Raw genomic sequence first — 22,118 nt, 5'->3', positions numbered from 1 at the left:
TAGAAGTCTCTGGAGCTCGACCCAGCAAATAGATAATACTTGTAGCTCAGTTGAAGTGACACTATCAGGACAGATTTGGCTGTGAGTTTTAAATCTGTGCGTCTGAAATGAATAGAAAATTCCAAAAGGAAAACTGTGTAATAAAATGTCCCTGTGTTGTTTCCAACTCAAAACAGTACAGCATTTTTTGTGTATTAAAGGCTCTGCTGGACCACATAGTTAACTTTGCATTCTGCTGCCTTACTTTAGGTGTCAATGTTTGAAATCTTTGGCTTAAGCATCTTTCAGAGAGACAAGTCTGCATGACAAAATTAGAATCCAGTTCTGATGGTTCCCAGTCCTGCTTTGAAACCACTAATCCCACAAAGGAGTTTTGTGGTCTACTCAAGTTTTCCTGGTTGACTGCATTAACAATGAAGTCAGAGTTTCCCTTGTATGGAAAACAAAAAAGAGGAAGGGCAGATTTATGGATTTCCAGGTTCTGTGCTATCTACAGAATGGATTTAACATATGCCAAACCTACAGTGGAGAAGTTCACTCTTACATTGTCCTCAACAGAAGCATTTTTCTTCTTAAACAAAGGGAACACTGTGAAGTGTGGAAGCCATCAGGTTTCCTCAGCCTGCCTTCCCCACATTATGACTCATGGGCTTAAAATCACCACCACAAAATGAGAATACAATGCTGTTGTCTGCACACAAACACGCTAATTTAAAGTGTGTGTTCACAGACTGTGAGCTAATGGTCCTCAAACTTTGGAGCTATTTGGTTTCTCCAGTTATGGCTCGGCCCTGTTGGAGTTTCCAGATGATAATGAATAATATAATAATAATGATTATTATAGTAATGCTAATAATAATTTATTATTTCTGTTTTATGGGAACATAAAAACTGTTCTTCTTGCACAGTCCATGTATCAAACCACATTTATTTCTGTTTCTCTAGTACTAAAGCAAGGAAAACTGCTGCTTTAAGCTGGGTGAAGCTGTTGGAGGATGGTCAGGGTGTGAGCAGGAGTTAGCCCTGTGTTTGTACCTGCACACAATAAGTTGTGTCTCAGGCCAACATTTAGGAGAGGGTAATAAGAAGTTACTTTCAGTTGACTCACTTGCATGTGTTGGAAGATGAGAACTTGTCTCGCTGAAAGCCAACTGGCATTACTTAAGGGGAAATAGCAAATGTTGAAATACAAATACATGTTCTCAGTATCTAGGTTTATTATTGTCCATTGAAGATCACTTCTTCAACATATGAGAAAAAGTCTGGTTTAGTACTGAAACTGTTAATATGTTCATCTAAATTACTGTGGCTCAGAGAAAGTTTGCAATAACTCATAGTGTGTGTCCATGATAGGTATGTGAAAAGTATAATGTCTAATTTTGCTTTAAGCTTATTTTCTTATTTATTTTCATAAGTATTATAAATTGACTTACAACTAGAGGCTGCCTTGGGTATATCCAGCTTTGCCATCAGCGTACAGCAGCAGTTATTTTTAGATGTGAAATATCCCTGCATCCACAAAAAGTGTGGATATTATTCACTTGGTACAAATGCACTAGGGAAAGAAGTCATTTTAGTGCTTTTCAGTGGTTTGCAATCATCTTTTTCCACTTTATTGGATTTAAATCTTTTTCCAGTTCTTATGAACTATTCAGTTGGATGAGTCTGTTTCTAATCGATCGCCAAGACAGACACAGCAACATGATCTTCAGGGTCCTAGTCATGAGTCTGGTTTCATTTCACAGATGTAATTTGAAAGACTTACACTAACTTTATGAAGACAGGCTGAGAGAGTTGGGGCTGTTCAGCCTGGAGAAGAGAAGCTGCGTGGAGACCTCAGAGCAGCTTCCAGTGTCTGAAGGGGGTCTACAAGGATGCTGGGGAGGGACTCTTCATCAGGGACTGTAGTGGTAGGACAAGGGGTGATGGGTTCAAACTTAAACAGGGGAAGTTTAGATTAGATATAAGGAAGAAGTTCTTTACAGTGAGGGTGGTGAGGCACTGGAATGGGTTGCCCAGGGAGGTTGTGGATGCTCCATCCCTGGCAGTGTTCAAGGCCAGGTTGGACAGAGCCTTGGACCACATGGTTTAGGGCAAGGTGTCCCTGCCCATGGCAGGGGGTTGGAACTAGATGATCTTAAGGTCCTTTCCAGCCCTTACTATTCTATGATTCTATGAACTTCATTAAGGATTTCACTGGACCCACGATGAAATCATGGTCCCTCCTAAAACTGTGAATTCCTACACTGATTCCTAAGGATCTCAGCTGAATGGCAGATGTTTGAATCAGTGCAGCAGGCATTTCCTGGGATATTACTGGATTCTAGCACTAATTCATGAAGTTGGATCTCTGCAGAGGCTGCTGTTACAGATTCATATTGAGGGCAGAACTTAAAACTCCTTAAAGCCAATAGTTTTAGGTACGTAGTTCCGTGGAAGCACTTGCTTATAGCACTGTCTAACAGAAACCAAAGGGAACAATAATTCCCTAATAATGTTAGAGGCTTTTGGAGCAAACGAAATTGTTTCCAAACCAGGCAAAAATGAGCAGATGTTCAGGATGCCAGACAACATCTGTAACACCTGGAGACAGAAGATGGGGAACAGTCTGATCCCACTTGTGTAGGTGTATTCTCAACCGGTCCCCAGAATCTATGAATTCTGTGGGTTTAGATAATACTAGTTACAAACCAATGGAGTTTAACTTTTAATTAAGAAAATTAATTAGAAACTGCCCTTGGAAATGAGGTTTCTCCCCTGACATTCTGTAAATAAATAAGTTATGTCAGAAAACAAGATGAGGATAAACGAAGGACTGTTCGAAGCTTTCAAAGAACAAGATCTGTTGAGTCCTCTAAACAACAAAAAGAGCATTTCATCATTGAAATACCAACACATGCATTAATATTTATATTCATATTATCATTCTTAATTTGATTGCATTCTTTTAATAAGAAATGCAGATAAAATAACTGCTGTTGTGAATATTTGTTTGCATTCATATCAGTTCCTGTTACTTCTGCATTTCATCAGTGGTTTGTGCTGTTGAGCAGCCTCAAAACTGACCTCAGCTAAGGCAGCTCCTCAGAGCCCTGGGAATGCTGTCATTTAAAGAGCGTCAGAGTTGCAGCCCTTCTCCTGGCAGAGCTCAGATATTGCCCGCTGTCACTTCAAAACTCCCTTTTATTAGAATTTCAGCATTTTTTTGGCTTGCCAGGCATGTTCAGCTACTCAGATAGATGAGGTTGAAGGGTACCAAAACGTTGCTGTTTGGTCAGATTTCACCTGCAATGTATAGGTTCTCATTCTTTGATCACTTCAGGATCTGTGTGCTGAGTCAGCTGTATCCAACACAGACCCCAGCTTTCTGCCTGACTCTTTCCCTGCATTTGGCTGAGTGACATGGGGGACATGACCCCACCTTTCTTCTTTATTTGTGGTCCTGTCTGTTAGTGTAAATTCCAGTTGGCAGCAGATTACGTTAGTGCACTTAATTAATTTAAGCTACAGCAGCAAGCAGATACAGAATTTGCCCAGCCATGCCTGCACAGATGGCATAATCTGGAGGAGAGAAAAGGAGGACTGCTAGTGATACTGTGTGCTTCAGCTACACCAATTTAAGTTATCCATAAATATGGACTGAAGCTGGAGCCTGAGTAAATTTGAAATACAAGAGTGTTTAGCCTTATATTTTCGCACATAGAGTAGGACTGCATCTGTTTTGAGTGTTCATGAATTTGCAGTAGCTCAGTGCAGGAACAGAGACCCTAAAATGCTCAGCTCTGCATGGGCCTCTCACACAAAGACTCTCCCTGCCCCAGCTGCTTCCTGAACATGGTTTTCAACCAGTGAATTATATAAATATTCGAGCAAGAATTAAACCCTTGTATTATGAAAGACAACTTGAAGTACTTCTTTCTTATTAAAACTAGTGAATATACATTCAGTATTAGTATTACATTAATTATACAGCTATTATTTTTTTGCATGCGATTAATATCACCAAGCACTGTTAAAAGAAAAATCATCCGAGAAATTAGTAAGACATAGACGGGGCTGACTGTTTGAGTAAGTGGTTTTGGGGTGTAAAAGAAAATGTTACAAAGTTGGAGACTTAAAATCCAGTTTCTTCTAAAGTTATAGATTTTGAGGCTTGGCTTTATAAAGCATTGAGATTTTTTTTTGTTTGCTCTTTAAGTCCTGTAAGACTCAATGCAACGTTTTAAATCATAGTAGTCACCTCGCATCACTCATCCCAGTCTGTTTAGCCTGGTGAATAAAGAGTTCTTCCACTTGTTTCTGATTTGGGAGTTTTACCTGCTGGGCCACAATTGGGACAGTTTGGGTCTGGATTTTCTTGCAATGGCTTCTGGCTGTTACTGCTCTGAGATAAGCATCACTGTGCCATTGAGAATTAGGAGTCTTCCCGACTGACATTTGTTAATGTTACCTTTCATAACATGTACTGGTTGGAGTTTAAACTCTGAAATTATCCCCATGTACAGTGCTCAGGCAACTGCTTATCTGCGTACATAAATAAAAGCTGTAGAGGAGGCTTTAAAAGAGATGCATCTCTGTCTCCTCAAGGCTGTGCTGGACTTAGTGCAAATAAAGAAATATTTGCTGGCACCTGAGTTGCCAAAGCTCTGAAGATGAGCCTGTTTTGCAGTCTGCAGGGTTGCTTCCTCAAGGGTTTTTACTTTTGCATGTCACTTTTGTCATAGCATCCTAAACTCAGCGTCTTGGTGGAAATGCAGTCCAGGCTGCTGTGATTGATCAGTTTGCCCTGAGATGAGCCTAAGCAGGTTTTAGCCTTTTGCAGTGGGAATGAGGCAAAGATTTTTGGAGAAGAAAACAAAGCTGATTCACTAATAAGCAAAAGTAGTGCACATTCTTCTTGTAAGTGTGTCTTCTTTCAGTTTATGATGTCAAAAGAGATAGGGATTGTGCTGCCCTTCTCCTTAACCTCTGGAAGTTTGCTATCATGATGGAGCCCAGTGGGTACTGCTTTCCTGGTAACTGCAGTTCAGTTAGAGGCTCCAGCCTCAGGAACACAAATTCTCAGAAGCAATGGACTGGAAGCATTGGGTGGAATCTTCCTTAACTCGGGGCCACTCCAATATCCATTTTATTTAGTTGTTCCCATGCTTGTGTGCTTTCCTGACTTCACTGTGTTCCAGAAGTAGGAGAATTAGCCTGTATCTACCCAGCACAATCAGTTGAAAATATTGTTGTATAGGCCTGACAAGAAGTGTGGGTGGGTAAGGGCAAACCCAGATGCCACCTGCAGATATCCCCTTGGCACACAGCTGGAGTATTATTCTCTTCAAGGCCGGAAAGGGCTGGAATTGAGACAGAAAGGCTGGGTGGTCCTCAAATTTAATGTGCCAAGAAAGAGTTCCAGCCTTCTGTGTTCTTTGGTTCCTCAGGCTGGAGGAACCCACAACTAAGCCACTCTGCACTTGGTAATGTTGAGAGGACAAATCTCAGTGTCTCCGGTTTTTCCCTCATCACCTGACCTCGTGTTGGCCGTTTTGTCATTGCTTACAGTAGTTGTTTCTATGAACCTCACAATTAGGTGGTATGTCTAGACATAGTCCACCAGCTGAGCCAATAACACATGGGGTTCATAAGTAATTTTTCAGGGTTATATGCTGTTTGGAACAGGAAATCCATGATTTTAATTAGCATTAAATAGGAAATAGTCTGCTGTGAATTGATCTTAAGCAGGTACTGCTGTACTAAATTAGCCCAAAATAAGCAGGATTTTCCATTGAGCAAATTGATATTAAGGCATCTTGAGTTTATTAGCAGTAGCTGTGTTATCTGTCTGAGGCTAACTTCGGCTTCAGAAAAGAATGAAGCTGAAAATCTTTTCTTAGACACAAATGAGCTTGTCGTAGAGTACGGAGCACTGGGGCAGAAGGGACTTCCCCCATGTAGTCATTTGAAGAACTAATTGGCTTATGGATTGCTTCGTACAAAACAAATGCAACTAATAACAATTTATAATAAAAGCCACATTTTTGTTTGTTTATTTTCACAGTCATTTAGTGTTTAATGACGTTTTGGGAGATTACATTCTCTTGATGTGCTGTTTGTGTAAAAGATGCTTTTATCCGATACTTGATTAGGAAAAGGATTTGGATTTTCAAACATTCTTAGGAAATAAATCTCCTCGTGCTGCAGGGAAAGCTGTGCCATCTGCTATACTGAACAGAGAAGGACCTAAAATTGCCTAAGCTATTATGGTAGCTCAGTAGGACAAGGCTATGCTATTGCTTTCAAATTCTAATAGTATTAACATTTGAACTAATAACAGAGATTTCACACAATTTTGCAGATGGGAGAGTTGAGACCTTAACAATGAAATGACTTACCGAAGGTTGCAAGGGAAGTCAGTCTGTCAGATAAGATGACTAAACTATTTTATTTGTATGAGGCATTGAATCAATGAGACATCCATTTGCCTGATGCTTATCTTAATTCCACTGGCATTTGCTGATAATAATATCAGGGATGTTATTACTATCACTTTGAACATGTACTGCTGTGATTTAGAATGACATTTTGGGATAGGAGAAGGATTTTCTTTAATTTGCCATCTTGCAAATTTGAGTATCAGTTATGGAAAGCAATTTCTGTCTCACCATCAAGATCAGAGGATTGAGTCCTTTACATCCCCTGAAGATAAGTGACTTACAAAATCCATGTGTTAACAGTTTACACTTTAAAACAATCAAATAATGCAGTACACTTGCTAAACTGGAGCAACAATTTTGTTTCACTGAAAAGCTTTTGGGCTTCAATTTGACCTGTTTATAAGGACAGAGGGAAGACTGAGCCATTGCTGAATACTGCTGCAGGCTGTGTTCTTACAGAGATAACTGGGTTAGCTGATGCTTAACTAGGCATCAGACAAGTAGTTCCAGTTTGGGGTATGTCCTGGGTTCAGGGTACTATATACCTTATTTTAATGTTGTGCACTGTGTGGACAGAAAGCTGTTTTTAAGATGGAGCTAAGCTGCTTCCTCTAATTTTATGGTTCACCTCAGAGAACAGAGGTCCTTCACAGTCCTTGTTATGTTCTTACACGTTTATGTATACGTACATCTTTATAACTTGAATCTTACAGGATGAGTGAGAATTCAGCATTGCTTAACATGAAATATTGAGGTACTTAATCTCTATCAAAGGAATACTTCCATGTGTGACCTAGACAAAGTTTATGAGAGGAAGTGTTCTCAGTAATGTAGATTCTTGCATAAAGTCTTCGACACCTTCAGACTCTCCTATAATACAACAGGTTTTGTGAACACTTGACTGTTTTCTGTATAGGAGCCTTGGTACTCAGACAAGAATCCAGCTTTGCAGTAATGGGACCATTGCAGGACTGCTAAACAGGCTTCATGATCATGTAAGAAAGAAGTTAGTAGTTCCTCTTTTCTTGGCCAGGATGAGAAACAGGAGTGCACAGTAAGGCTATTCTTGCTGCAGTTGGATTGTGTATGTGTAACTTAAGGGTGGAATTGCATAGTGATGGGTTTCATTCACGTTGTTGTTAAACACTGGTTTTCTCTGGTGTGCTGCAGAATTAAGCTGAATTGGTTTTACAGTTTCACCGAGTGAAATCAAAGCCAGGACCATTCTCTTCCTCCTGCATCTCTTCCTCCATCTGTCCACTTCACAGTCAGTCTCAGCTCAATGAACAAGCAAACCTACATGTGCACTGTCTTTGTGACAGGGATATGGAGGATCTTTTGTGATCCAAGGAAGGTGACAATATAACAAGATTTCACAACTTTCATAATGATTCAAAACAGGTTGCTACCTTAAATGTTTTTTGTACTGTTTCTGTGTTGCCATGAGCTAGATTTTGTCCTCAGTGTCTGTCTGTGCAGCCTTGCTGTAGATGACACCCATGGGAAAGCATGCCCTCTATCCTTTCTTTTCCTTTTTTTGCTTGGTTTTGCAATTCTGCTTGTAGATGCCTATATAAAGAACACTCTTATGTAAAACACACCTGGCACATTATTTTGAAGATGAACTCTACAACACAGCTGGAAATAGATTTTGAAAAGGAGTTATGACTTAGTGATTTAGGCCAGAGCTTCTTCCATAAAGAGCCAAGAATCTTTTGCTTGTTCCATCGGTTAAATAATGGACAGTATATACTGTTTTCTAGATGGCTTAGGGTTTTGCCCCAGTTTTAGTGGCCAGAGAGCACTACTTGCTTCTTAGCTGGCCAAAGATTCAGCAGAAATATGTCCCTCCAGTTGCCACCAGTGAAGAGGGATCCTTCAGCTGAACCCTTGGTAAGAGCAGTATAGCACAGAAAGAGAAGGAGCCAGGCATGAGTGTTTCATGTCTAAAAATCTTAAGTCACTGAGGTTGCACCATTGCTTAAAACTTTCCCATTTCTCCTCAAACTGCTCTTTCAGATCTTTTCTTCTGTCTTTAACATGGTGATTTTGTGCTGCTGTGGTCTCGGAAAACACTGTATGTGTGTGCCAAAGGCAGAGCCAACAGCAACACATGTAAGTTGCTGAATAACTGAGATGTGAATTATTAAGAGAACTAAATGATGTGCTGTGAGGCACCTCTTGTGGATAGGAAGTATTCCCTTTTTCTTTTCCCAGGTACAATACACTTTTCTTCATTGTATTTTTAAGGGTTCATAAAAGATAATTGTAAAGAATAGTTACATTAACATTTGATTGGAGGTGTGAGGTCAACACAGTTTATTGTAGTGAATGACAAGATTCTGTGCCACATTTCTATGCATTAGCAAGAATATAAATCTGGACTAACTGTGGCAGTAGTTTTTTATAGTAACATCACAATAAATGAGAACACAACAGAGCTTTTCATGACAGCTTAGAAACCAGAAAGTGCAGCCTTTGTTGTGGCCCTTTACACAAGTGAGGACACGTTCAGGATCATCAGATAAATCAGAATATATTCAACTTTAATATTTTAAAAGCTTAAACTTGCACTGGATTGATTTCTGGACTGTCTGATGTCTCCAGAAAACTGCTGGGAAACCAGCACTAGGTAGACAGTGACTGAACAACAGAACTTCCCCTCGTCATTAGTGTTCTGCAATCTAGTTCCCATGTGTGTCTTCTCTAAAATGTTGTTTCAGCACTAATAAAAGCAATCAGTATTTGGCTGCTTGGTTATGATTTGGGAAATCATACATGTTTTCTGTGTTGTATTATCTATGCGTTAGAGATTTCACAAAGAGCTGCTTAACACAGTGTCTGTACATACAGCAAGATACTTCTCACATTAAATCAGGAAGTTGCTTGAAGTTGATTTTGAAGACCAGGTAATTGAGTCAATCATGACCATCATGATAGAAAAAAAGCTTGAAATTTGGTGTTTTGTTTTAATCCCTGTGTTTCTCTCTCCTGTGCTGCAAGACAATTCCTGGAGCTCCCAAACTAGAGAGCACCCCTGTGGTAAATATGTGTGCCTAACGTACAATATACGTCTGCCACACTTGTGTCACTTGGATCAGAGTATCCTAATGGTGCAAGTGCACAGGCTGTATTGTTAAAAGCTTTATAAACAATACAGGTTTTGAGTGGTGCTACCCTACTTACAGCTGAGTAGTTGTATCTCCTAACCTTATTATTTCCTATCACTGTGGAATTCATGCTATCCAGATATCTCTGTTACTTTCAGTGGACTGTGTTCTGATAAATAATCGAAGGGAAAAGCCTCAGTTGGATTAAGTAGATGATTTTTTTGTTATAATTTTTGGGTGCTGCTTTCTTTTTTAATGTTTACTTGTTTTGAGCCTGATGTTCATCCTCAGGTAGGTAAAATCTGCCCATTGGCAAATGGGTGCCTACTTTGCACACCCAAATCCTGGTGTGTGAGAACAAGCCAACACATACCTGCAGTCACCTGCATGCAAAGTACACACACATTTGCACAAACCCAGATGTGTCTTTAATAGGGAAGCTGGTTAAAAACAGTGCCAAAAGTAAGGAAAAGTAATAATGTTGCACAAACTAAGGAACTGAGCAAGAGGATGCTTTGTAGTGTTTTCCAAGACTGGTTTTAAGGGAATTTCTAATCAAATCTTAACCTGCCTTCAGTAGTTACAAGGCTCATTGAAGTAACTAGGCCAACATGCACAGTAACAAACTGTTTGTGTGCTGCAAACACGTATGTGATTTTGTTAAAATTGCCAATTTTGAGGAAGGCACTTTACCTGATTTGTCTGTCAGTGGGAGCACAAAACCAGTGAAGTCTATAGATCAAAGGGACGGAAAACTGAAGTGCGTCAGGAGAAGTGATAAGGAACTATGCAAAACAAAGTAGCTTTCTTTACTCACTTTACATTTCACCTTCTTGCTGCTACATTTTTGCTGCTACAAACTGTCACCTTCTGCTTCCTCAGCTAATATTTTAGCTTGATTTTGCATGTCAAAATGGTGCAAGCTACCACAATCACTGGCACCCATTTCCTGACCATCGTATACCCAGCGTGTATCTTACAAACACCAGCTGTGTCAGTGTTAATGCAGTAGCTTTACAGCCCACTGCTACCAAGGTGAGAAAGAGTTCAAGGAGAAAATAAAGAAAATGGTTTCATTCATTTGTTGCAACACAATGTAAGAAGGTGGCACGAGTTCCCTGACACAGGATTTCAATCAAATCCAGCCACGTTGTTAGCTAATTGTATTTTTTGCCTGCCATTGTGACTCAATTAGAAGGCAGTTATGAATCTGCATGAAAGTAAAATGAGGACACAGTGCTCAGACATATTGTTCTGCCTCTTCACCCATTTCCAAGGAAGTGACTCAATCATTATATTCACTTTAAGAGAATGCTTTGAGAGGAAATGTTTTGTAACAAATTGTAAAAGTGCTACTTCAGTTATGAAGCTATTCTAATCTTTAAATATTAAATGAGAAACTTTATTTTGTGCTATTGTCTGTTTCTATTTCTTTTTAAAGGTTTCAGTTTTCAATTTCATTTGTAACAAACCTGACAGATAAGACAAAAATCCAGTTGACCTCAGTGAACTTGCATGCAATTATTCCATGACTCTCACCTAGTATCACCGTATTGCATTGGATGCCATTACAGCTCTGGCTCCTGGACAATGTAAATACAAAACTGTCTTGAATACGTAGTAGAGTATAAAGTACATGATGTGGGAAGTGTCAAGATTTTAGTGGCACCAACTGTATCCTGAAAGAGCTGTGATTTGACTTGTACATACAGAACCAAGTTCAGCAATACAGTATGCATGTGAAGCAGTAAATCACATAATACTGAAATAACACTTATTTAAGAGTAAAACAAGACAGTAACCACAATAATTAAACACAACAGAGAATGAAACATGCTGCAGCCACTTGAAAATGGCATGGCAACGTTGTTTAAAGGCTGCACTTGGCAAGAACCAAAAAGTCACCCATTTAATTTCAATTCCCAGTTATGATTTTATTGCCATCTTCTAGTAACTGTACAAACTAAAACACTTGGGCCCTTTTGGTTGCTGCTGGATTACCTTCAGGACTTCTCTGATGCAGATCTTAGACCTCATCAAGAGAGAGTTTAACTTGAGGGTGCTCAGGGTGGTGCATGACAAACCACAGCTACCCCAGCGAGTCAGCCCCGAGTAGCACATAGCTGCCTGCAGCACGCCGGGGTCTGCTAGGTAGATGGGACAATGGGACCTTCCTGCTGCTCTTTTGAACCATCAAATGGAAGTTTCAGCTCCAGAGAGAAACACCAACTCAGGATGAAGGCAAGTGAACAGTAGTGACATCTCCAAGAGCAGCGTGTCCCACACCTCGTCCTGCTCAGGCACTCGTGCAACACTGACTCAAAGGGAGTAGGCTGAATGGGGAAGGAGCAGCACCACTCCCATACGCACGTGGTGATGTCCTTGAAGGTTTTCCATCCAAACTGCACTGAGTTCATGGGACTAGGCATGACTGCAGTCTAAGGCCTTTCTGCTGCAACAGCTGGAGGTATTTCTTCAAGCACGTACTTCAGATAGCATGGCTGATGCTCATTTTTGCCTTCAGAGACATGCTTCTTTCCCCCTCCCAGAAAAAAAATGACACTTCTTGTGATGTGTGTAAGCTGCAACTTCAACTAAACCCGGATCTCCCACGTACCACAGCTGAAATACTGTCCTCTTTTAGTATGGAGTGAGAGGTTGTGATAAATAGCCTGGTTTCTCTGACTAACATGTACCAAGTCAAATATTAATGAGCCAGCACACAGAAGCATGAAGCAATCTTTTGTTTTTCATTGAGTGCATAGATTAAAGAGATGTTATTTTACTGTAATGCACAGAATTATGTCATTTCAGCTTAGAGTAACTGTTAATCACCTCAAATTGAAATGATCCTTGGTTTTGTTTTAAAGAGCATAGAAGAACAAGAAGTAGAGGAAAAACAGAAGTAGAAATGGAATATGAGACTATAGTGAAAGTGAGTGAAACATTCCCCTTTTTATCTAGTAATGCTAATGTTGTTTTCATTTTACATGTCAAAACTAAGTCAGGAGCATCCACAATTTACTGCCTGGTGGTTCTTCTGAAATCTTGGAGCAATTCTAGCCCTGATTATTATCTGCTAGCTGCATAACATATGCTGCCACTGACCATTACATCCCTTTTATACCTTAAAAGCAATTTGTGGCTTCTTCAAACCATACCCCACCCCATTGTCTCCCTGCCTGTTTTATTTATTGCTGCTTTTGCCCCACCTCAGTGCAGCGGTCAGGGGCTGTGTGTAACAGCATGATTATACAAAGCTTTCTTTCCACAGCCCTTGGGGTCATCAGAATATCCTCTGTTCTCTGCTCACAGTAGCTGCAGTACTCCCAGATCAGACAACCAGGCACTATGAAATGTCTCTCTGAAGAGGTAAAGATTGATGCGGGGGGAAGGATGCAGGGGTAGGAATTGAGAGCATCTCAATGTAGAGGTATGAGATGGGGGAAGGTATGGAAGGTAGGAATTCTGGGTAACTCTGAAGATTAAGGTGAGCAAGCAGATAAATTAAGGATTTGTCATCTGGAACACCAGAGTATGGGATAAAGAAAGGCTTAACCAGGGCATCAGAGCAGGAAGAAAAAATGGGGGACAAAGAGGAAGAATTTATGAATGTGAATCAGTAAAACAGGATTAGTGAAGCCTAAAGGGGGAAGGTTTAGAGGTAAGAGAGTGAGTTTTTCAGGGAGGAGGAAGGGAATAGAGAACAACTGGGGAAAGGCAGGCAAAGCCTGGAAGAAAGACGAAAGACTGAGGTAAAAGAGCAGGTTTTGTTGCTTTGTGGAAGGGCTGATAATTAGAACATGCTGATAGAATGAAGTATTATTTCAGAGGTATCTCTGCTATCAGGAGACATGGTTATGTATAAGCAAACTTCCTGGAGCCTCCTGTAAATATAGTCATGCCAGGAGGTTTCGAGCTTTCAGTAGCAATAAGCCACACATCTTTCTCACTGAATCAGTGAATCCTGCTTGCTTTGTATTTTAATTTAATATTTCACCTTCTACTGCTTTCTTCTGGAATGCTTTAATATGCTTTGCTTGTCTCTGAGGAGAGAACCGCCGTGGCTTCTCAGTGAGGATGGTATCTGGTAACAAAACCTGCCTTTCTGCTGCAGTTACCTGGATGCAGGGGGTTTTGGTTAACTGCCAGGCAGGCAGAGTTTGCTTTGCAGTGTCCTCGGGTTCAACTCACACACGTGTGCAGGAGTAGAAGGAGCCTTCCCAAGAGAGCTGCAGCTCCTCCTTGCTACAGAACATCCTTCTGTGGCTTTTCACCACCCCACACAAGGTCTTAATAGTTGTTCTGCAATTGATAGTCCTTCCTAAACCTGATTTGAAGATGTCGCTGCTTATTGCATGGGAGATTGGACTAGATGACCTTTGAAGTTCCCTTCCAACCCATTCTATGATTCTAATGACACCCAAGGCTCAGTTTTGGGGACTACTCCTCTTCCAGTCTCTGTGATGGTGGTAGCAGTGTCAGCAGCGATGCACCTTCAGCAGTGCTGAAGGCACATGTTGGCTGGGAGCGCTGTTCTGCTCCCTGGCCAGCATCACCATGGTGGTTCCTTGGGCTTTCCCCAGGGTTGTTTTATCAGCCTGTATCAGGTTTTCTGTTTGGTTGTTAAATACTCCTCATGGGTACTTCTACGGACATGTACTGGCAAGAAAGGAGGAACCAACTCTGTTTGTTTACCTGTGCCTTGCACAACACAGATTGACTTCTATACGTCACTGAAAGGCAAATGCTAAGTAAGTTTGATCTATAAAGTGTGACTATAACTTGGTTTGTCAGGCTTTTTAACTGTGAATCACCTGTCTCCTGCCCACACGGACACCACCATATTCTTCATGTATCTATACATATCTTGCATGCTTATGGTTTATTTAAATGTTTTTATTGTCGTAAAATAAGTGATCATTTATTCAAACACTTGTTAAAATAACACAGTTCTTAATAGTGTTTAGTTCTCTCATTGTGGTAAGGTTAGAGATTTAAATTGCTAGGCACAGCCTTGATTGCATAAATGTTGTTTGCCTCTTGGACACAGGCAAGGCAACTAAAAATGTACATTTCCTGGGCAAAGTAGATGTGACAAAAGAAAGGATGAATATGTTGGCACCTTGACAGTATTCAAAAGAGTGACTTGCTGAAGATGGCAAAATTGAATTGGTGATTGCTCGCTAGGGAACTGGTATTTCTTTGTTGTTTAAGTGCCATGAGAATATTGATTTCCTGAGGGATGTTCTGTCTTCCTTTCCTGAAAAGCAGGATTAGAGCTGAGCTGCCTTGAAACAACTCAGTGATCAGAAGTACTTGTTCTAACGCTGTTCTCATCATACATCACTTACATTTCAAACAGTATACGGCCAATGTCGTATCAGCTGCCTGGGGCAAATCAGGATATCTTGGGAGGATGGTGCAGACCTGGGCAAATCCAGGTTTGGATTATCAGTTGCTCCTGCACTGATAGAAGGAAATCAGACCACAGAGAAAAGCCTCCTGTGGCAGACATCATGTAACCACTTACGACACCACTGGAGTTAGTCTTTCCCTTGCTTTCTCCTGCTCTCAGGACTTTGCCCTAATAGGCTGTGTAAAGGGAATGGTATTAGGAGAAGCTATGCTTGGTGGGCATTCAGTGTGCCCTACCTGTGCGTGAAAACTTGAGAAACACTGAGTACGCAGGGAGCTCAAAACTGGGGTGAAGGAATCCATTGCCCTGAGGTTTACCTCACTCCAGAGCAATTATGAGAATGATGGGAGGCAGCTTCTTTTTCTTCCCTTTCTGCCCTAAGCTCTCACTGCTGCATCCACAGGACAAGACACTTTGAGTGCTTTGAAGTAGCTGGATAGGAGGAGGGAAGGCTGTGCGGAAGGAAAGAGTCTATTTTTCCTGCAGGTCAAAAAGGAGTATCTCAGCTCTCTCTCCTGTGTAAGAAACCCCTGGCTTTAGGCTGAACAAAGCTAATGACCTTAGAGAATATTTCTCTGCAGGAGAGGCATATAATCCTTCTAAGCCATGATAATAGCTGTGCAGAAAGCTAGAGAAACTACTTAAATCTTCATTCAGGAACTGTATGAATCCGCTGGTGACTGAACGTTAGTAATTTCTAGGAGTGGCTTCCATTTAGCTAACAGTTATGTTTGTCAACAGCAGAAACCTGAGATAAAATCCTTGAGACAGAAAAAGAGAATGTAGACTTATAAGCCTGCTCTGAACATGTAGCTCTTTTTATTCCATGCAAAATGGCTTTTCCACTAGGACATTTTGGCTGGGTAGGGATGGCTCATAAGAGCTGCAAAAAGTAGGACCTAGAAGCTACTGCTGTACTTCCCTCATCCTTTAAGCTTTGTCTCAAAGGAACACATAAGTGCATGGTGGAGTTGTTCAGTGGGGCTTCAGCCATTTATAGGTGCCCTGTGTATCAAGCTGGCATTTTACCGAAGCCTGGAATGTTGTAACTCTTGATAGCTGTTCTCCACAACCAGAATCCTGCACGGTGCGATGTCAGCCTCCTTCTTTAATTACTGTGTGGCCTGTGGGAATGATATTGCGTGTGGTAGCTCACATTCTGACAGCTTTATTTTCACAAAGTAGGTGTTAATGCCTGAATAAAACATACAAGGTGGAGCTCTCAGGGCAAATTAATTCACAACCTGCTGATGCTGAAGGTTAGTATTTCTAGAAACTATTAGTGTATGCATTAGTTTATCTGTGGTCTGGAGATTATTTATGTTAGTACATTTAGAAGTGTCTGTTTGGATGAGTTCTATTGTGGGGTGTTATATAGGTCAGTGAGATCTCAGGGTAGAATTTCCACACTTAAAATGCTCCCATCTGCTGAAAATTCTGCAGGTTCAGTTTTCGAAGCAGAGATTCCTGGTAGGATTGACGGCCTTGGTGGCAATTAAATCCTTCCCTGTTCTTTTAGTAATAGACCTTCTACCACATAGCTTGGATGCTGCTCAAGTTGAGGTGTGATAGATAGATGAGCCTGTAATGCTAAGTAGCATGGAAATTGTAGAAGCTCCTGGGAACGATAAGTCACTGTCAGTCTTTTTCTCAGGGTATCGTTGTAATTCCAAGCAGGAGCTCACACTCTCCATGGCACATAATGGAATAAATTCTGCAGTAGTTTCTCCCCAATTTCATGTCACTGTTTGTGTCTCCTCTTGGCCCAGAGTACCCTTCGTTCCCATTTGTGTTCAGACACTACTGCACCTCCCCCTTGAAAATATTAATTGCTTGAAAATTAGTTCCATTTTTAAATTATTACTTGGCTATTTTACTTTTTAAGTGATTTTTTTAAGACTGGGGGTTTTTTTCTTGTAATATCAGCTGCCCTTTAATGGTTGTGACTCCCTTATAAGCAGATTTAGTTGAGGGATATAAACCATGTTTGAGGGATATAAACCATGTTTGAGGGATATAAACCATGTTTGAGGATTTTACACAGGCCAAGATCCTCTGTGTTGGCTGCTGTGGGAATAGAGTGTGAAAAAGCAATAAGCCTGCCCACAGGTCCAGATCTTTTATGTGCAATAGGTGTCTCTTTACCCATCCAGTCACCAGTAGAGAGTACATACTGTAAATAGGACTGTTGACTGCTAAAAAGCTGAAGAGCTCTGCTCTATTCCATTTTTAAAAGGTTTCTGGTCAAGTAAGTAAGTAACTTCACCCCCCCAATCTTGTGAGCTGGTGTGAGCATCTGTTGTAGGTGCCCACCATGACAATATCCATGGTCATGTCCAATTCTGTCATTACCCAGAGACTTTCAGCAGGTCCCTCTCCTGCAATATGCTGGAGATGAGAAAAAAAATGAAGATCTTTGATAAATATCTCACCAGAGACCTTCTTTATACCTGTCCCCCTTGAACAAACTGTGTCTTTTGTATGAGTATTTCAGTAACGTGAATTTGTATACAAAATCTGTTTATGCCATTGAAGTCATTACTTTGATTTACTTAAATAACCAGATGCCTTCCCCTTTTCCCCTTTTTGTATTTGCATCCACGAGGGCACGGACATGTCTTAAGAGGCTTACTCAGGATTCAGCCTCATTTCCCTCCTCTAACCATTTATTAATATTAGTAGGAGCACTTTTTTAATAAACATGCATATAATAGAGAATGTTTTTTTATAAGAGCCACATATTGAGTGCAGGATGCTGACATTAGGAAATCTCACAGTGGCTAGGCTGAACGTTCAAGGGGATATCTTTTTGTGCACAGAAGTGTAAACCGCTAGTGTCTGAGAATAAAATAAGCTGCATCGCGCACAGAAAGTCGACTGCCTTTTCTTGTTTCAAAGTACAAGTAAGCACAAGATACAGGACACGAAGGTGGAACAGCTCTGTAACTGCTGGTGTAGCACGCAGAGAAGACTGGCAGAGAGCAAGCTGCTGCAGTTTGACTTTAAAGCAGCATCACTCTCAGGTATGATTACCCCCGTCAGGCACCCTTTTCAACACACAATATTTCAGTTGCTTTTTTTCCTAATTCCTATGGCAGGAAGACACCATTCCCAAGATCTGTTTGAATCAGCTGAATGTTATCTTTGACTTTTTATTCATGCTGCAGGCATAGAGGGTTTGAGAAAAAAACCCTATCAACTAATGGCTGCACTGAGGGCAGTGGCTGCAGGCAGCAGCTCTGACTGATGTGGCAGCCTGTGCTGTGCGCCTCTGACAAGGTGCCACCATCAACCAGCTCTAATGGTACAAATGCCAAATCGTAGCTTCAGTGTCTCAGTGAAGCAAGATATGACCAGACAAGAGAAATTCAGTTGTCCTAAGATCTGTTCTGCACAGACAGCGAGACTTAAGAGTGTGTTAAAGCCTTCTTTGAGAGCCTCGAGCTATAACAGTGGGAGAGAGAAACTAAAAATGGTCTCTTGCTCTGATGTATAGACCAGATGTTCCTCTGCAACCAGCCTCCTCTGACTTCTAAAAGAGTAACTAAACTATTTCAATTTCCCATCCACATTTACATTGTATTTGTAAATGATGCTGTTGCAGGGTCTCTTGATCAGCTCTCCTTCAGGTTAGATATGTTGTCCTTCCTTTGCATTAATCACTGGAGTTCTGTTCGTACTGTGTGATCAGGAAATGAAGGCACTGAAAATGCAACACTGCAGATTAAACATGTGGGTAACAGCTCGTAGCTTCGGTAGTCTGTGTTAACGTGTGACAAGACAGAATAGTAAACTGAGAAAGAGTTCTCCTGTGAATTCAGTGCCCCCATTATCTCTCCTCCTTTATCCGAAGGGCTGAGGAAAGCTTTCTTGTTAGCCAAGACAGCTTGGTGCTTCGGCTTAATTTTCATTGCATAATTTTAAATACAGATCCTGTCTACAGTGCTGCAATTAATGGATAGCCTAAAGACTTATTATTTCAAACTAATTGATGTGTAAGAGAGTTTAAATAACACGAGTGGTAAGAAATTCTTAGGAATAACTTCTGTAACTAACTCAGAATAATCCTTTTACTGTTATATAGAGTAGCAGATGACTTATTCACTCCCCATCACTAAATCTAATGCCTGTGTGTATTCCTATAGTCCTAAATTGATTTCCATGGGAATGGGGAAGAGATGACATTTTATAGTCATTGTTATAAAGGGGTTTTTGTAAGTTAATCATCTTATTCATTTCTGATACTTGTCTGCTATCAATTGGAATTATCTCAACATTCAAGATACATTTGTTATCCTCAACAAACATGTACTCCGCACATACTTTAAACAGAGCTTTAAACCAAGCAACCAATGTTTTTAAAGTATCCTTTTGCTTCCTCAAACAACTTGATCGCTTATGAAAGGCCTTTATTTTTCCAGTGTTCATTAAACTTATCTTCAATTAGATTTTTATCAGAATTGGCGTCAGAGAACACACTGGAAAGTTGTAAGACCTCTCAAGAATTCTTTAATGCTTTTGGAAGATGTCAAGTACCGAAGTACTAATAAAACCCTGATAGAGCATTAAAAAGATAAGTTCTTATCATGGAGAAGAGGTTCTGTTCTACTGCCAATTTTTTTTTTCCTCTTAAATAAGGTTTTGCACGGTACAAAACTTTTGCAAGATAGAAGCTACCAATAGTGACACACAGAAATGAAATCAGATTAAAAACAAATTGAAGCTCTAAGGAGATCATGTTATACATTCTGATGGCATGCCTCTCAGTGGAAAGAAAAGCAAAGGATTTAGGGAAGTTCCATGAGATTCATCTTCATTCAGGCTTGACCCTCTGGTGAACTAGACTTTGGTGAACTGTATTAACTTGAGAAGGAGAGAAGCCAAGGACCACATCAGCACACACTGATGTCAACAGAAAAGCTCAATCTTCCTGTGGTAGGCTTGAGATCTGGATGAGGCCCCAGTGTGACCCACTGAGATCAGTGAGGAAGGGAGGTAGCAAAGGAACTGATTCTCTGTGTAGTTTTAAGTTGTTGTATCTCTTATTTTCCTGTCTCTGCTGGCTTCTGGGGAATTTGTATATCCCTTTTTCTGGCAACAGGAAGGTCTGACCACAAAACTCAACTGTGCTCTTGGCAATATCATTAAAAGAGGACTTTAAGATGTTCAACTGCACAGCAAGATGAAAAGCATACCATAGTGCAGACTTAAACATGCAATCACTATGACACACACATTTCCTATCACCGTAGGTCATATTCCACCGCACTTGAGAAGAGCTGACCTCGGATCTGTGCTGGCTGGTCAGGCTGCAGCATGATCAGGGTGATAGTCCTTCACCCATAATAAGCATTAAGGGGGTAAAACACCTTCAGTGGTTTCCTTTCTTTGTGGAGCTCAGGTGCTCAGCAGAAACCCAGATCAGGTTGTACACAAAGACAGAAAGGTGGGCACAACTGGATGTAAGAATGGTATCTGGGAATTTGTGATCTCGACCTGCCTGTTGAAGCAGGCTTGGATTTTAAGCAGCAACCTGGTCCTGTTGTTGTCCTTTCATGCTTTGCAGTTTCCTTAAATTGCTAAGACAAGACAGTTGGAACCTCTGAAATGCGGCTTTTGCACCTCTCCTTCGTGATCAGATTTCCTTCAGATCTCTGTTGGGCAAGGAGTATGCACCTCATGCCATTTTGTGCCTGTGGTTCCTTCATTTGACCTGAGTGTTTTGTGCCTATACTTACATGGTTGCCAGTAGATCCAAACCCCATCAAAGTCAATCACTGTCTTCTTGTAGACTGAAGTGAACTTTGGGTATGCCCTTTAACGGGCATGAGTTCAAGCACAGCAGTGGGATGGGCTTTGTCTTGTTTATCCAGCTTTATGAAGTAACCTTATATGTCAATTTTTGCATTGCAGGATGCTTGCTGAACATCACTGCAATGAAGTTTGCTGCATGGTTCATTTGAACTTCATGGGCAATTAGAGAGTTGCTCGAGTTTGCAGTAGTCGGTGTTAATACGACCTTAGGAAAAAATGTTTAAATAAAACCCAACTGAACTGACATATTAATCCCTTGAACTTAATCATGAGGATGGCTCCATTAACCTTCCATTGCATAGTACTGCTCAATCCACTAATAGCTGTACAGGCAAGAAGAGGAGGGTTTTTTGCCTTTTAAGTTCATTGTAGTATTGGGAAGTAAAAACCTTGAGGCTGCTTTTAAAGAGGTTGAACCTCAAGGCAGTGCTGCTCTTACGTTAAACTATAATGTTTTTAAGAGTTGCAGTTAAAATTCCACACTAATTTTGCTTCTCGACTCCAAAAAACCCTCAGTGTGTTGTGAAACATGAGACAATGAGAAGTGGTGGATATAGGGATGAAATAATGGTGGAAGTAGAGAGATGGGCAGATAATAGTAACATATAAACACAGAGCAGCCATAAACAGTTTTAAGCTCTGTATTCTTAGTAGCTATGATACATCTCCATTTGGTCTTCATTACATAATATACATCAATATATAAATTTGAATCAAGTCCCAACTTTTTGTCATTATTAAACTCAGCCTCAAAACTTTCTTGACACTTGAAAGTACACAGGCTAAACCACTGGAAAATGGAAAATCATTTCTGGAAGATGGAAAATGAGGGACAGAAGCTCTGTCTCTACTGTTAAACTTCTGGCAGGCTCTGATTTTTGTCATTAGCTTGTTATGTTAGAAAATAATGGGTCAGTCACTACATTGGCTCATGGTTTGAGGACAGTCAATGCCCATCTCTGCTAATAGTAAAGAGGAAGCCAGGCTCCTGTTGTTAATGAGTTGGGAAATATTTTGGAATAGCCTTCGTTGTTACAAGGGATTACAGGACTGCAACTACTTGAAAAGATTTTCAAAGAAACTTCCAGGGCTTTGATCTTTATTCAGAGCGTGCTTGCTTTCTAGTCTAGAAACATTCATTTTTAACAGGATATTAACACAAGGACTGCCTGCTCAGTAATTTTCCAAGCAGACTTTTCAGTGAGGAGCCGTCCCGCAGAGGCTTTCTGATGTGAAGAGCTATAGTCAGTGCAAGGTAAACTTCAAAGTGCAGCATAAGGCTTTATCAGTGTGATTATTGTTTGAACTGATGATGGCTTCTAAACCTCCACGCAGTTCTCTGACAATTATCGA

General features: G+C 40.6%; 1 protein-coding gene across 2 annotated transcripts in view; it reads left to right on the top strand.

Annotated features, from left to right (window-relative positions):
- The window catches only part of PLCB1 (phospholipase C beta 1), a 397,627-nt gene that overhangs the window by 362,385 nt on the left and 13,124 nt on the right, over window positions 1-22,118 (top strand). The window contains exon 32 of one of the 2 annotated variants that reach the window (XM_030490901.1): window positions 12,403-12,467. The exons of the other annotated variant lie outside the window; for it this stretch is intronic. Coding sequence (XP_030346761.1) covers window positions 12,403-12,441 — 39 coding nt within the window. The 3' untranslated portion in view covers window positions 12,442-12,467. The remainder of the gene's footprint in view (window positions 1-12,402; window positions 12,468-22,118) is intronic. 2 annotated transcript variants of the gene reach the window in all.

The sequence above is a fragment of the Strigops habroptila genome, chromosome 6 (assembly GCF_004027225.2).
Source record: "Strigops habroptila isolate Jane chromosome 6, bStrHab1.2.pri, whole genome shotgun sequence".
Lineage (NCBI taxonomy): Eukaryota > Metazoa > Chordata > Aves > Psittaciformes > Psittacidae > Strigops > Strigops habroptila.
Note: the sequence above shows the minus strand (reverse complement) of the source record. Positions and strands in the feature narration are given on the sequence as shown.